This window comes from Mustela lutreola, chromosome 15 (genome assembly GCF_030435805.1).
Source record: "Mustela lutreola isolate mMusLut2 chromosome 15, mMusLut2.pri, whole genome shotgun sequence".
In the NCBI taxonomy this organism is placed as follows: Eukaryota; Metazoa; Chordata; class Mammalia; order Carnivora; family Mustelidae; genus Mustela; species Mustela lutreola.
Window position 1 is genome coordinate 37527029 of NC_081304.1, and position 16240 is coordinate 37543268.

The 16240-nt window shown below is 39.7% G+C and overlaps 1 protein-coding gene across 3 annotated transcripts in view; it reads right to left on the reverse strand.

Moving 5' to 3' along the window:
- Positions 1-16240, reverse strand: part of AP2B1 (adaptor related protein complex 2 subunit beta 1) — a 126279-nt gene that overhangs the window by 49550 nt on the left and 60489 nt on the right. For all 3 annotated transcript variants that reach the window (XM_059147282.1, XM_059147280.1, XM_059147281.1), the window contains exons 13-14: positions 15400-15659; positions 8844-9036 (exon numbers count right to left, since the gene is read on the reverse strand). In XM_059147282.1, coding sequence (XP_059003265.1) covers positions 8844-9036; positions 15400-15659 — 453 coding nt within the window. The remainder of the gene's footprint in view (positions 1-8843; positions 9037-15399; positions 15660-16240) is intronic.

Below are 16240 nucleotides of genomic sequence, written 5' to 3' on the forward strand. Positions count from 1 at the left end.
GTTCACATGCTGGCCCGAACGAGCCATTAACCATGTTGGTTCAGTTGCTGGTATTATCTGGAGCCAGACAAGATGCATCTGCCCGGTCACACTTATCACATAGAGTATAAAATCAGCCAAATGAGGACCTGTAAAAACTGGGGGTATCTGTTACACAGTGAGCTGGTGGGAGCCGAGTGGAAAGGGCTAGGTGTGCAGGGCACGGCTTTAATCTCCATCTTAGGTGTCCAGCTACTAATGTGTTTTAAGTGTCTCCTGGAGTTAACCACTTCCCACTGTTCCCAGGATTACCTTTTAAAAAGCTGCCATTTTCTATGGGGGTTTGGGGGATAGGAAAGGAATAAATGAGACAAGATGGGATTGGGAGGGAGATAAACCACAAGAGACTCTTAATCTCACGAAACAAACTGAGGGTTGCCGGGGGGAGAGGGTGGGGGGAGAGGGTGTACGGAGAGGATGGTTGGGTTATGGACATTGGGGAGGGTATGGGCTATGGTGAGTGCTGGGAAGTGTGTAAGCCTGATGATTCACAGACCTGTACCCCCGGGGCTAATAATACACTATATGTTAATAAAAAGTTTTTTTTAAAAAAGCTGCCATTTTCTCCATGAAGGAAATAACGTCAGGATAGAGGAAGACAAAGAAAGGCAAAGTGCCGATTTCAGCACAAGAATATTTCAAATGCTGAAAACTGAGCAGAATTTTCCTAAAGGTGTACAGCTGATGCCCACATCCAAATGGTGGCATGGTTAGTGGTATATAAGCCATAGTGGTTTGGTTCCCCTCATCCCCAATCTAAATCATAGTAGTTATAGTTATTAAATGGCACTGATAATAATACTAACATTTGGCTACTGCCAAAGAGTGGCTACTTTATCATCTCTGAAGTAGTGCTGAATTAGGCTTGGTTCAGGTTGTGTCCTTGCAGTGTTAATCAAGTAAACGGATGGAAAGCAATGATTTCATGGTGACTTACAGTAATTTACAGGTTAAAGGGATTTCATCACAGTTACGTGATCTCTGAGACGGAGCCAGGTTGAGTCAAAAGTTTAAGCTCAGTCAACCCACAGCTCTAGTTCAGCTAGATACCAAAAGGAAACACCCTCATCCAATGGCAATATACTACAATAACAGAAATACAGAAGGAGAACTCATGAGTAAGGTTCTAGAAGGCAACAAATCCACCTGACTCCAAGAAGTCTTTTATAGGAGTATCCAAATGAGATGGCCACTAAATAGACCAAAAGAAAAAAACATCCCATAATGATCACAATGGCTGATTTTGCTCGGTTAGCCCCCTTCAGGTATAGACCTCTGATCAGTCCAAAATAGACCTACTTTCTTCTAAACCTACAGTGCTAAGTATCTGAAAACATTCTCTTAATTAGGGGTGCAGATCTTAAGCTCAGAAATTTCTCTGCTTCTATCTAGTGTTACTACCTTTTTCATGTGATGCTTTTCAGAATGTATTTAATTAAAGGGAGCCTAAAGGAATGTTTCCGGTCATATAGCTTACTGACAGTTCTCTTATTCAGAAGTCAAAATAGAATGGTGTAAAAATAGTTTACAGCAATTGCCATGATAAACGATGAAATTGAGACCAAAATCCTACTGGGGTCAAAAACATCATTCTGTGTTTTTTCTATTAGGATTTTATATTTTAGAAGGCACATACCATCATTTAGGTAAAAATGTAATTTTCAGCTGTCTGGCTACAAACATTAATTTGATCTTCAAAAAGCTATTCAGAAAAGCATCATAAAATATAACTAATTAAATTGGTGAAAAGAATCTGTAACCATGCAAAAACTATTAAAACTAATGGCTAAGAATGGACTTGATATGAAACAGTATGAGTTGAGATCATATAAAATCATCCAAAGCCTCCCTGGCTTAATAGAAAAAAAGGCTTATATCAACAGAAAAGTAGGGGGATGTAAAAGAATACTTCCTGAGATGGGACAGGGGAAGAATGTGTCACTACTGGTCTCTTTGGTCTGAAAGAATCCCATGATGAATATGGTAAAAGTCCACAGGAGAAGCTATGCATCCTGTTTAATTTTCTTTTGCAATACTTACTACCTGACTCTTTAGTTGTTATCTCTCTTTCCTCTACTAGAACACAAGCTTGCAAGGGCTAGTCACAACTATATTCCCAGTACACAGAATAAAATCTGATATAGAATTAGCACTCAAATATTGATTCAGTGAATGGATGTTCTATTAACCATACAAGCAGGGATACTGGCAATATTACTTCTCAGGGAGGTAATTTGGAAATGAATCATTTTATTGGAGAAAATTATCACAAAATGGACAGAAGTCTGATGAAACCGTTTCATCAACTGGCCTAGCGCACTGTATTGGCCCTGACATTTCTAACACACAGGAACAGAATCAGTTAGGGAAAAAAGGGACCCAACCCCCAGCCCAAGTCCTTTTTAGAGAAGAAATGTATTACTGTCTGAACAGTTCTGATAGCAAGTCTTCCACAGCAGAATGCCCTGTGCATCATTTACCGGCTCTGAAAGCACTGGTGTGTTTTGTATCACAGCTCACCATGAATATGGTAAGGAATCTGACAAACAGATGAGAAGATCTGATATGATTTCATGGCTCTACTTACAAGAGGGTAAGATGAACAATCTTGTTCCTTTTGTTGCAAGATAGATGTATGAACTTATCCAGTCCTTCTTTTCACGAATGAATACACTTCTAGCCTTTCTCAAATGTTCCTAGGCCTCCTAGTGGCAAGTCAGCCCAAACTCATATACCCAGAGGACCCGGGAGGTACAGTGAGAAGAGGCAGAGGGCAAACAAGCTTTGTGTTCTGGCTTAAGCATTCATGCACTTTTATAGTCTAATCCTTAACACAGCAGTGTTTCGTCGGTGTTGACTTTGCTTACCATCACGTAAGAATGATATTGCAAGATGGATGAGCCGAATTTTTTCTGCAGCTACAAATGCCTCCTGCACTTTGCTGTGCACTCCAGACACTTTGTACCCCGTCTGAGCAGGACCAATGTGAAGTGAGACTGGCCTCTATTCTAGAAGATGACAATAACAAACTGGAGGAATCTCAGGAGAGTCCTGGGTTCAAATATTGATTCTGAGATTGCCTTGCTATGCCACCTTCAGTTTCCTGTTTTGAAATGGGGCCCAATATAATTTCCCTGTAGAATTATTTTGGGGATTAGAAATTATAAAAGTTCTAAGCACAGGAAACTAGAACAGCAACAGAAACTCAGTATTGGGTAATTATTCCCCCAAACTGTCTGATAAAAAGACAGTGGTACAGAAGCCACATTAACGAATTTACCAGGCAAAACTGGGCTGTAATTCACAAACACTTCTTCCAACACCACCAACTCTAAAACTTAAGCTCTTTAATCATTACAAATCTTTTTCAAAGGAAGAAACAGGAAGATGCAAAATGAGTATGTAGTAGTTTAGTCCTATGGGCTAAAAAAAACTAAGATTATTACTAAAATAGTACCTGACTTAAAACTTCTGAAAAGTAAAAATAAAAATCTGCAAGAAACAGGGTGGGAGGGTGCACTTATCATGACAAACACTGAGAAATGCAGAGAATTGCTGGATCACTATATTGTACACCTGACATTAACACTGTACGTTAATTATATTGGGGGAAAAAAACAAATAGAGTGGGAGGATTTGAAAAACATACACTGCATTTAGGGCAAGGCAGTTTCTCCTCTAGCCCACACTATTCCAGCTGGGCACACTGAAAGGACATTTTTCTGGCTGGAAAACCTCTGTCAGCAAAGAGAAAGGGCACTCTGGATAATGCTTCCTTTCCGGTCTGGATGTACAATAGCACCATTTATCTAAATAGAAGAATGCACAGCACCTTGGATGAACAAAAGGCTGTAATTTAGCCAAGGCCTCTGCTGACAGCCTGAAAATAAAGGTGACCAAAAATAAAAAAAAAAAATCAAGATTCAATTATTACTTTAGTGAAATCTCACAGATGTCAGAGTTAGTAGGAAATGGTCTATTTTTACAACATGTATGCAGGAGACATACACATGAGCCTCAGGTCACCTCCCACACTACACCAAACCAGGATCTGCACCATCAGTAATGTCACACTACCCAGAATGAGCACTTTCTCAGATTCCATATCAGAGGCAACAAAAGACCTACACAACATTTCTCAAACTACGAAACAAAAAGACTGAAGCAACTTTTGTAAGCCTACATTTAGACAGTACACTGTCCTGCTTCACATGTAGAACCCATCAACCATGTAAATTTTACTACATTCAACCTACATCAAAGTGAATTAAGTTTAGAGTAACAGAAGGAGGAAAATATCCACAGAGTTCAAGCAAAAGAGAATACACTAAGGCAGGTAGAAACTACAAACAGGGATATTTCAGTAAGGAGACTTTTGAAAAGAATATGGAGAAAATCCATTTTGATTTGAGTCTTGTGATGAAAAAGCATTCCATTTTAAAAATCTGAATCTCTTCCTAAATCAATGATTTTCAAAGATGCCTGCCTCTAAGATAAGTAAGAATCAACTAGGAAGCATGGAGTGTGTGTATTTTCTTTACATTACACCAATATCTCCCTCCACTCACTTTTCTTTGTTTAAAAATCACAGCTCTTATGGATCACTATTATTGATGGAAGAAGGATGGTGTCTTCAGGTATGTTGTGGCAAACAGTAATAATGATAAAGTAAATAAATTAACAGATAAGTACTTCCTTAATGACAATTCTAGAAAAAGCCTCAATTCACTAAATCTTAAAATTCTGCAACAGTGAAAGAAGGTAAATAAGATCTAATATAAGGATCACCAGAACATGAAAAGACAAGAATAGCTCCCTAGGGAATTTTCAAGTTTTAAGACAAAAGTACAGAGGGGCAACTGGGTGGTTTGTTGGTTAAGCGTTCAACTCTTGATTTTGGCTCAGGTCAAAATCAAAATCAAAGGACTGTGAGATTGAGCCCCATGCTGGGCTCTGCACTGAGCACGGAGCCTGCTTAGGATTCTCTCTCTCCCTCTGCCCCTCTTCTCCACCCTGTGCACACACTCTCTCTTAAAAAAAAAAAAAAAAAAAAAAAAAAAAAAAAAAAAAAAAAAACTTTCAGTCTCCAATTATACAAAGTGAGCAAAGGTGAAAAGAACCCTGGGACTGAGCAACTACATCTAAATTGGTCAAATTCAACTTTTGGTCAATTTCTGGTTGGCTGGACTACCTCACTGCAAAATATAATAAAAATGTCCTGGGGAGACAGGGAAGGAGCCGAGGTAGTCAGAGAGGACTGTTTTTGTAGAAGGTACTGAAGAGGCTCACCTGAGTATAATTCTTCAGTAGAAATCTTTGCCTTGGCTTAGAGATGAATTTTTAACATCTCTACCAAACTCCATTTGGAACTTCATTTGACTCAATGTTCTGAACCTTGGATGCAAAATTAAAATAACCTGGCTATCTTTCCAAAATATCAATGTCGAGGTCCTGTCTCCCAGAAATTCTGTTTAACTGCTCTAGGACTGGGCCCAAACACTGACAGCTTGTTTTTCTGTGTGTGTGTGTTTTTAAGATTTATTTATTAGGGAGAGAGACTGTGTGTGTGTGTGTGTGTGTGTGTGTGTGTGTGTGAGGGAGAGAGGGGGGGGGGGAGAAAACCTCAAGCTGACTTCCCAGTGAGTGTGGAGCCTAGATGCAGGGGTCCACCTCATGACCCTGAGATCTTGACCTGTGCCAAAACCAAGATTCAGACACTTAACTGACTGAGCCACCCAGGCGCCCTGATAGCTTTTTAAAAAAAACTATGGTACTAATGTGAGACTAACTATGCAGCTGGAGCTGAGAACCCCAAAAGCTTAAATAAAAGGTCTGTAGCTGCCATACTTCATTAGCAGCATGCCACTGGCCCCTGTGGGTAGGTTCCCTTAGACAGCAATGATAAAAGCAGCAGTGACCACACAGAGACCTTGCGGCCACCCTTCTGAAGTGAACACTGCAGTAACCTGAGTGCTCCATGCCAGATGAGCACATAACTCTAACCCAGGCCAAATTTTACATCGGGGTCTGGGTGAAAAGCTACCACTCCCAGCAACACTATTCTTCCTAGCCAGTAAAAGAAGGCCCTTTCCTTCTTTCATTACTATCCAAAAATAATTTTAGGAGTTTCTTGCCCTCCCTCAATTTGGGGCAGAAGAGAACCCCTCTTACCAGGAGTGTGTTTACTGCTAAGTCAGGAGAAAAAGGCATCTGGGTTTACCAACAGCTACGGGTCAAGCACCACACTGAAGTGGTTCACAGTGGTCCCAGAAATTGTACGGTTTTATGCAAAATATGGCCCACGGAGCCAGGAGCTTGTTAGAAATGCACTACTCGGTCTCATTCACACCAACTAAATCAGAGTCTGCCTTACACAAGTTCTCCAGGAGATACATAGGATTTATACAGACTTACATTATAGTTTGAGAAGCACTGCCGTAAGGAAAAGATTCACTCAAGAAACAGCACTATCTATACAGATTAAGTAAAAACTCTGAGGACTACTTCCTTCTTTAGATAATTTACAAAACAACAATAAAAGCATTTTAAAACGGCACAGTCTACAGCTGCCTTGGAAACTCACCTTCCGTGCAGCCAGATTTAGGCTTTCCTTGTGATGTTCTCTTAAAAGGATCTTAGTTCTCTGAGTGAATATATATTTAACTCCGTACAGATCCAAAGCAAAAAGCGCCTTTACTCATTTTGATATCTGAGATATATTTGTACCATAGAATAAGCTGAAAACTGTATGACTTTTCTAGGGCTGTAACACCAAGTATACCATTTTGAATCCTGAAGTCAGGAAGAGGTAAAATACAGAGTTACATCAGAACATTACTGGGCCTCCATAGCAAAAAGGCTGTGTGATATTTACAAATCCAAATGGGAAAACAATGTACTCCCCACCCCCAAAAGAACATCCTTTACAAAAAGAAATAAAAAGGCCCATGTGTGATTCTAGCTACCACAACCTAAAAATTTAACATTTTTTTTCCTATTTGAAGTAGCACTTGTGGGAATTTTAACAGATGAGTAGATAGTTAAACAAAATATAAGGAAGAAAACTCATGGGCATTAAGGGCCAGCAATTGCTAATACAAAGCCACACGGAAATATCACGTCCCTTTCTTTCCATGCTAAAGTGGGTCAAGAAATAAGAGCGTAAAATCCAGACAACATTAAAATACAGGGCCTCTTTCTTCCCTCCCTCCTTCAAGCTTAATTTCTTTGTCATTTTTAGGTTCATGTTGTCAGCCACCAGGTAAATTAATAAATAGGGTTGTTAAAGGATAAACTGGAGTTGAGGAGGATGTAACATTTAACTTATGGGTGATGTGTCAACAGAACAGGAAGAGCTATTTCAAAGGTTACATGGAATGTCTGGGAGAATTCATTAAAATTTCAGTATTCACTTTTTAGTCTCCTGAGAGATTCCACAGATCCTTCTGAGTCGACAGGGAGGCTGTGTAGCCAAGCAGAATGATCATATGAGGAAACTATTCTTACATAATTGGTCAAATCCACTCATTAAAGATATGAATATAAAAAGCAGATGCTTCCATTCCCAATAAAGATAATAAGCGCTACCTGCATCCCTATGAGCTGGTGTCTATGGCTTGGTTAGTGTACAGACTCCAAAAGCAGTGACTTTCCATTAGTAAAATGCACAATTCACAGAGATATGACTGTAACCCTATTTTCTTAAAACCTCTGCCAGCCAAGAATTAAATGTACCTGTATTGGCTGGCATAAATCCCAGACATAATGCTCCTCCTAACACAGAAGAGAAAAGGCTGGTGTGTGTAGCAGAAAATGAGGCTGTTTCATTTATGTAATCTCTGAGAACATATTTTCCTATCTATGGCATGTCTTCCAATTTCTGATGTTGGGAAGTAAGTTTGTTGGCGTCTTTGCAGACAAACATGTACAAGTGTCTAGCTAAAAGAGCTCCTCTAATTCCACAATTGGTTTGTAGAGAGCCATATGTTGTGACATATAATATATACACATATACAGATATGTGTGTGTGTGTGTGTGTATACATACACACAAATAAATAAAACTTATACATAAGTTATTTTTATGGCCTTCTCTACACAGATGGAAGGTCATCCTTAATATTTCTCATTTATCTTGTATAGCAACGAAAACTAATTTTAGTTCCTATTGGTGGCACATATTCACAGATACTCTGGACTTTGGAGCCTTTTATTATTAGAATCCTGGAAGCTAATTAAATTGGAAGTATGGGTAGGAGGAAGAAGGGGGACAAATAGAACCAATCAAGCAGTACTCCCCAACTGTAATAAAGGTTCATTTTTTACACAAATGTTTCATAGGGCTGCCTCAAAACCTTTCAGAATTGGGGCATAAATCAATAAAATATAAAAAAGGCAAAGATTTGAAAGCCTCAAGATAGGATGATCTCTATGAGGTCATTTAAATGCTGTTCAGGGAAAAAGGAATTATAGGGGCTATCCAGAGTTAATAAGCAAGAGGAATAAGCAGCTCTGGAAAGAACACTAAATATTAAGATTGCTGAACAATAGGTTGGCTAAATATTGAAAGTTCTATTTAGAGGCAGGACAACAAAACAATCCCGCATAGTTGCAAACATGCCCCATAACAATTAATTAATTGACAATATCAAGTAATTCCAGGAAGACAAAAAATCCTGTCCTTTATCACAGGACATTGTTCTGCTCATCAAGGAAAGGTCTAGTTCTAAAAAGCTGAATAATCTAAAGCTCTTTAGCTATAAAGAATTTAAAATCACGAAAGAAAGAAGGAAGAAAGATACTTACCAGACTATCTAGTCCTCCTCCCAAGAGATCCACTGCTCCCATCTGCATGGAGGACACCTGTGGCACATTGACTGGGGGACCGAGGTCAAGGTTTAAAAGGTCTCCTAGAAGGTCACCTTGAGAGGGGATGACCTGAGGCTGTTCCAGGTTCGTGGCAGTGGTGGTGCCAACAGGGCTGTCACCTGCATCAGTGCTGCAGTGACATACACAAGGAAGGGGAAAGGAAAAGTCAGTTTTATCCAGGACATAATAACAAGGCGTAAGTGAATAACAGATCTGTAAGACACAGGAGGAGGGGGCGCCTCGGTGGCTCAGTGCCTTCTGAGCCTCTGCCTTCAGTTCAGATCATGATCTCAGGGTCCTGGGATCCAGCCCCGTGTTGGGCTCTTTGCTCAGTGGGGAGCCTGCTTCCCTTCCTCTCTTTCTCTGCCTGCCTCTCTGCCTACTTGTGATCTCTGTCTCTCTAATAAATAAATAAAATCTTAAAAAAAAAAAAAAAAGACAGGAGAGAAAACAAAAACAAAAAATAAAACTTACTTATCTTTTTAGCAGTATTATTTTTTAAAAGATTTTATTTTTAAATAATCTCTATACCCAATGTGGGGCTCAAACTCACAACACTGAAATGAAGAGTTGTATGCTCTACCGACTGAGCCTGCCAGGCCCCTCAAAAAAACTATTTCATAATCATCTGCTCATGAATAGGAAGAGATGACTGCAATTCTTATCTTTATCAAAATATGGGTACTAAAATGAAAATAAATGTATACTATATAACCTCAGCAGTCAGTTTTAACTGAGCACCTAAACTATGATGGAACACCCTAATGAGAACCTTAGGGCCATATTTTTAAAAAAGGAAATGTATTTCGTTTGTCCTCAAATAACTTAAACAACAAAAAGCAGCATGTACAAAATGACTGCAAAGCACATTCACCGTGTAATACAACAGCAGAAATGAGTACTATAGGAGTGTCTGCAAACTGACAGGATATAGCTGAGAAACAGAACAAGTCAGGTAGAGCTGATTCTAAAAGCTTCTGAGACTGGTTTTATGACTAGATTTTGAAGAAAAGCACAGCTATGAGGAAATAACAGGGAGAGACTTTCCCTAAAGGAACGGATGGTTTGTGCCAAGGCAAAGAAATGAACAATGTGACATTAGGAGTGGTGAAAAATTTATATCGGCAGGAACAGAAACCGGGATTAAGATTTTAGGAAAGAGAAGATAATGGGCGCCTGGGTGGGTCAGTCGTTAAGCATCTGCCTTTAGCTCAGGTCATGATCCCAGGGTCCTAGGATCGAGCCCTGCATTGGGCTCCCTGCTCAGCGGGAAGCCTGCTTCTCCCTCTCCCACTGCCCCTGCCTGTGTTCCCTTTCTCACTGTGTCTCTATCAAATAAGTAAAATCTTTGAAAAGAGAAGATGCGAGAGAGAAAACTGAAAACTAGCCTGGGAAGTTAATTTTTATGATAGGCAATGCAGAATCACTTTGATTTGTTGAACCAAGAACTAAAAATAACATTACAAAAACATTACTCTAGCAGCTGTGTGTCAAATGGACTGAAGTTGGAAGAATGAGTATGGAGATCGGCAAAGAGTAAGCTAAACTGCTACTGCCACTGCACAGAAAAATAAAAAGTGGTGAGTTCCAAGAGATAACAGATGTTGTAGGGTCAACTGGGCAGCTGTGTGAGGAAAAAAAATGAGCCCTGACTCTTGTACCTCACAAAATAAAAATGAAAGAGACAAAGCCAACTAAGTGTGAAGGGAAAAACCTAGGAGAGTACCTTGATGGCCTTGGAGAAGACAAAAGCTTCTACAGAAAACACTAGGTATTAAAGGAAAAAAATGATTATCTGGACTTCACTGAAACTGAGAGCATCATTTCTTTAAATAACACCATCTAGAGAGAACGAAATAAAGTATATTTCACAGACTACAAAAAGATGCTCACAACGCATGTATCTGACAAGACATGTACCAAAAATCACATAAAATATTCATATAAATCATTCAATTATTATATAAAGAATTCCTACAATGAAAAAGAGAACCCATTAAAAAATAAGGAGAAGATCTGGCATGTCACAAAACAGAATCTACTAGCAGTCTATACACCTGAAGAGGGACTTAAGCCATCTCTACTCAACAGGAAAATGCAAATGAAAACTAGAGCAAGACTCCATCACGTATCTGCCAGGATGGCAAAAATGGACATGACTGACAACCCCAAGTGCCCACCAGCATGTGGATCACCTAGAACTCATAGACTGCTGGACGTGCACACTGGTACGATCTCTTGGGAAAACTGGCAGCGTCTCCTATAGCTACATATACATCTATTCTGTGACCCAGCAATTCCAATCCTAGTTGTACACACAAGAGAAGTAAATATGTAAGTCTAAGACATACACAAGAATATTCATAGCAGTTTTATCCGTAAGAGCCCCAAAATGAAAGCAATGCAAAGGTACATCAACAAAAGATAGAAGTAAATTGTGGTATATTCAGGCAATGGAATACTATACACCAATAAAAAGAAATAGAATTGATTTCTATTGTGTTCAAGAATAAGCAAAACTATAGTGACAGAAGTCAAAACAATGCGGGCGCCTGGATGCTCAGTGCTAAGTGGGTTGAGCCTTCAGCTCAAGTCATGGTCTCAGGGTCCTGGGATCAAGCCCCGCACCAGGCTCTCTGCTCAGTGGAGAGCCTGCTTCCCCCTCTCCCTCTGCCTGCTTCTCTGCCTACTTGTGATCTCTCTCTCTCTGTCAAATAAATAAATAAAATCTTTAAACAAATAAATAAAAGAGGTCAAAACAATGGTTATCTTTGGAGAGTGGGTATTAACAGCAAAGGGGCATAAAGAATCTTCTGGGTGCTGTAAATATCTGATCAATGCAGTTATGATTGTATATATATGGAAAAACCTACTGAGCTATACATTAAAGGTTAGTGCACTATTAAGATTATTATAAATGATAATCAATTTAAAAAGTGGAGGAGGGAAGGGAGAGGGGAAAATCCTACAAAGAAAATTCTACGTTCAGATGGTTTCACTGTGAATTCTTCCAAACATTTAAGAACAAAGTTAAACCAATCTTAGACACTAATTTTAAGAGAAGAGAGAATGACAATTAAGAAAATCCCATGGTAAACTTCTGGGAAATAACTGCATAATTGTCATCAAAGCAAAATTTTTAAAAAGGTGAGGTTTTGCTAAAGTAGACAACTATTTACCATCTTATCCCCTGCCCCAGAGCAGCTGACAAGTTTTAGTAAGCGATAGCCAACTAAAAACCACCTTTTCCTTTCCCAAGTGATTTTAGAAGATTGTTAAGTAAGCATTTTTAGATCTCTAGAAGAGTCAGAATAAAGTTTTACAGTGTAACTGTATTAATGTTAGCGGCACAGCACTTTTTTTTTTTTAAGATTTTATTTATTTATCTGACAGAGAGAGACACAGCAAGAGAGGGAACATAAGCAGGGGGACTGGGAGAAGGAGAAGCAGAAGCAGGCTTCCCACAGAGCAGGGAGCCAGATTCGGGGCTTGATCCCAGGACCCTGGGGTCATGACCTGAGCCCAAGGCAGACACTTAAAGACTGAGCCCCCAGGTGCCCTGGCATAGCACTTCTTAACTGAATGCTGCAGAACAGAGGTAGGTAATGTCAGTACTATTATGGATATGCCATTTGCAGCAATCAATCATCCCAGTTTATTTCAAAAGGGATTTTTATGCATTTGTGTTTCCCTTAAAAAGACAATACAAGTACATAGGGTGCCTGGGTGGCTCAGTGGGTTAAAGCCTCTGCCTTCAGCTCAGGTCATGATCTCAGGGTCCTGGGATTCAGCTCAGGTCATGATCTCAGGGTCCTGGGATCGAGCCCCTCATAGGGCTCTCTGCTCAGCAGGGAGCCTGCTCGCCCCCCCCCCTTTTTAAAAATATTTATTTATTTATTTGACAGAGATCACAAGTAGGCAGAGAGGCAGGCAGAGAGAGAGGAGGAAGCAGGCTTCCTGCTGAGCAAAGAGTCCGATGTGGGGCTCAATCCCAGGACGCTGGGATCATGATCTAAGCCAAAGGCAGAGGCTTTAACCCACTGAGCCACCCAGGCACGCCCCCCCCTTTGCCTGCCTCTCTGCCTACTTGTGATCTCTGTCAAATAAATAAATAAAATCTAAAAAAAAAAAAAAAAAGACAATACAAGTACAAATGCAAACACACACACAGATTATCTAAAAAGGAACTACATAAGGGATTGTGAAGGTAACAAATTATAAAGAGACTATTAATCAGATAAAGACCTTATGTAAGAGACTGTTTCTTTTTAGTTGAAATACTGGTCCTTTTCTTGTGCTCTAGAAAGGGTTGTTTTTATTGGTTGATTTCGTTCGCTTCCCCCCTCTGAGGATCAAAAGTTATCATGAGAAAGGTAATATAAATGGTCTATAAATATGGTTACAGAGGCAAGTTAAAAAGAAAATCGGTACTCGGTGCTCAGTGGTTAAAGCCTCCGCCTTCAGCTCAGGTCATGATTCCTTAATCTGTTCTGTTATTTTTTTGGTCTCTATTTCATTTATTTCTACTCTAATCTTTACTATTTCCTTCCTTCTACCAGCTTTGTGCTTTCTTCTTTCTCTAGTTCCTTTAGATATAAGATAAGGTTGCGATTTTACTTGCTTCCTGAGTTGGCCCCAGGAAGGTACTGCTATAATCTTCCCTCTTAGAACAGCACTGCTGCATCCCAATTCTATCTAAATGCTCTCATCAGAAAACACAGGGTGAATGAATGGATAAAAAAGCAAGAGCCACCTATATGCTGCCCACAAGAGACTCACTTCAGACCTAAAGACACATGCAGACTGAAAATGAAGGGATGGAAACACATTAACCATGCAAATGGAAGCAAAAAGACAGGGTAGTAATACTTACACTGGACAAAACAGACCTTAAAACAAAGACTGTAAGGAGAGGAAAGATGGACACCACCTCATGAAGAAAACAATCTAACAAGAGAATACAATTATAAATATTAATGCACCCAACATGGGAGCACCCAAATACAAACTAATAATAGACATTACGTAAGAAACTGACAGTATTTCAATAATAGCAGGGGACAACAACCTATTTACATCAGTGGATATATCATCTGCACAGAAAACCAATAAGGAAGCAGTGGCTTTGAATGACACATAGGACCAAATTTTTTTTTTAACAGATATATTCAGAACATTCCATCCAAAAACAGAATACACATTTTTGTGTGATTCCAAATGCACATGGAATATTCTCCAAAATAGATCACATTGTAGGTCACAAAACAAGTCTCATAAATTCAAAAAGTCTGAAATCACATAATGCATATGACCACATGATCACAATGATATAAAACTAGATATCAACCACAACAAAAATTCTGAGAGAAGAACATAAATACATGGGGGCTGAACAAAATGCTCCTAAACAATGGGTGAGTCAACCATGAAATCAAAGAAATAAAAAAATACATGGAGACAAATGAAAATGAAAACATAACTGTCCAAAGTCTTTGGGATGCAGCAAAAGGTATTCTAAGAAGGAAGGTAAAAGCAATATAGGCTTACCCCAAAGAGCAAGAAAAATCTCACACCTAATCTTAATCTTAAATCTCACACCTTAAAGAGATAAAAAAAGAACAAAGCCCAAAGCCAGGAGAAGGAAGGAATCTAGATGGTTTTTTATAAAACAATCCTGCAATTATTTCATTTTTAGCTTTATAGCACAAAAGGCCTATCTGCTAATGTTATCCATAAGCTTCAACCAAAGTTACACTCAAGGCAGGGGCACCTGGATGGCTTGGTCAGTTAAGGTGGTAACTTCAACTCTGGTCATGATCTCAGGGTCCTGGAAGCCAGCTCCATGTTGGGCTCCTTGCTCTGCAAGGAGTCTGCTTCTCCCTTTGCTATCCCTTCCTGCTGCCCCTGCCACTTATGCTCTCTCTCTCAAATAAATAAATAAAATCTTTAAAAAAAAGCAAGCAAGCAAGCAAGCAAGCAAGCTGAGGGTACACAAAAGCTTTCTTCTCAATTTTCAGCCCTGACAAGCTCTCTACCCTCAGCTACAGATTTAAACAACTCTCAGACTTTAACAGTTTAGAAGGTCTTCACCATTTTCTAAAGCCATTATCTTATCTACTCCTACATTAGAACACAGAGGGCCTTTCACCTATTATGTTTGTGGTCACTGCTATTCAGATGAAGCCCCTAGGGCAGTACAGCAGGTTTGTAAAATGCACAGCAAGTTCTTTCCTAGACTATAAAAGCATGAGAAACACCAACTCTGTCTAGAGAGTTACTTCTCACTCAAAACCTAGTTCAGGGCACCTGGGTGGCTCAGTGGGTTAAGCCTCTGCCTTAACCCCCTCGGTTAAGGCTCAGGTCATAATCTCTGCTCAGCAGGGAGCCTGCTTCCCCCTCTCTCTGCCTGCCTCTTTGCCTACTTGTGATCTCTGTCAGATAAATCTTTAAAAACAAAACGAAACCAAAAACCCCATCTAGTTCACCTGCTTACCTCCCGTGATGTATTGGCAAGTGTTTGCGATGGATTCCATGACTTCCTTCCACAAAAGCATTGGGAGGCTTATGGTACACGGAAGCCAAAGATCCAATGTGGCAGATCAGCTCATCCAGCAGAGTTGGCTCGATAAGATCTGTCTCCTCAGAGATCAGTGGCTTCTCAGACAAGACTACTTCTTTGGCTGTGACAGGGTCCGTTGAGAGAAGGCGCCAATAAATATAGCCCCGGTCTCGAAGGTCAGGATTATCAGAATCCTAATGAAAGGTAAGGGCAAGAAGGTTTAAATGGAACTTTTCTCCATACAAAAACCCAGCCTACTTAACTTTTTATCAAGGCAATGCTGTAGTGATTTATAAAGAGTTGGCTGTTAGGATATTTAAACTCAGGTCCTAGCTGGCTCAGTGAGTTAAGCATCTGCCTTTGGCTTAGGTCATGATCCCAGAGACCCAGGATCCAGCTCCCTGGATCAGCTTCCTGCTCAGCTGGGAAGCCTGCTTCTCCCTTCTCCTCTGCACCTCCCACCCCATTTGAGCGCTCTCTCACTCTCAAATAAATACGTAAAACCTTAAAAAAAATATTTACACTCAACTTTGTTGTAACACAGTCATAATTCTACAATCTCTAATGCTTCAAGGAATTTAAATATAAATTGAGATGGGTTAGTCCTAAGACGGAAATTCAAGGGAAGTTGGGAAAAGGAAAACAGAAGTTTAATCTGGTAAAAATTAATTCCTCGAGAAGGCCTTGGAACATAAAAATAACGTTTTTTTAACTGCTATAAATATTAGCAGGATTACTCATGAAATATACCTCACAAATATTTCACCTGTACTTT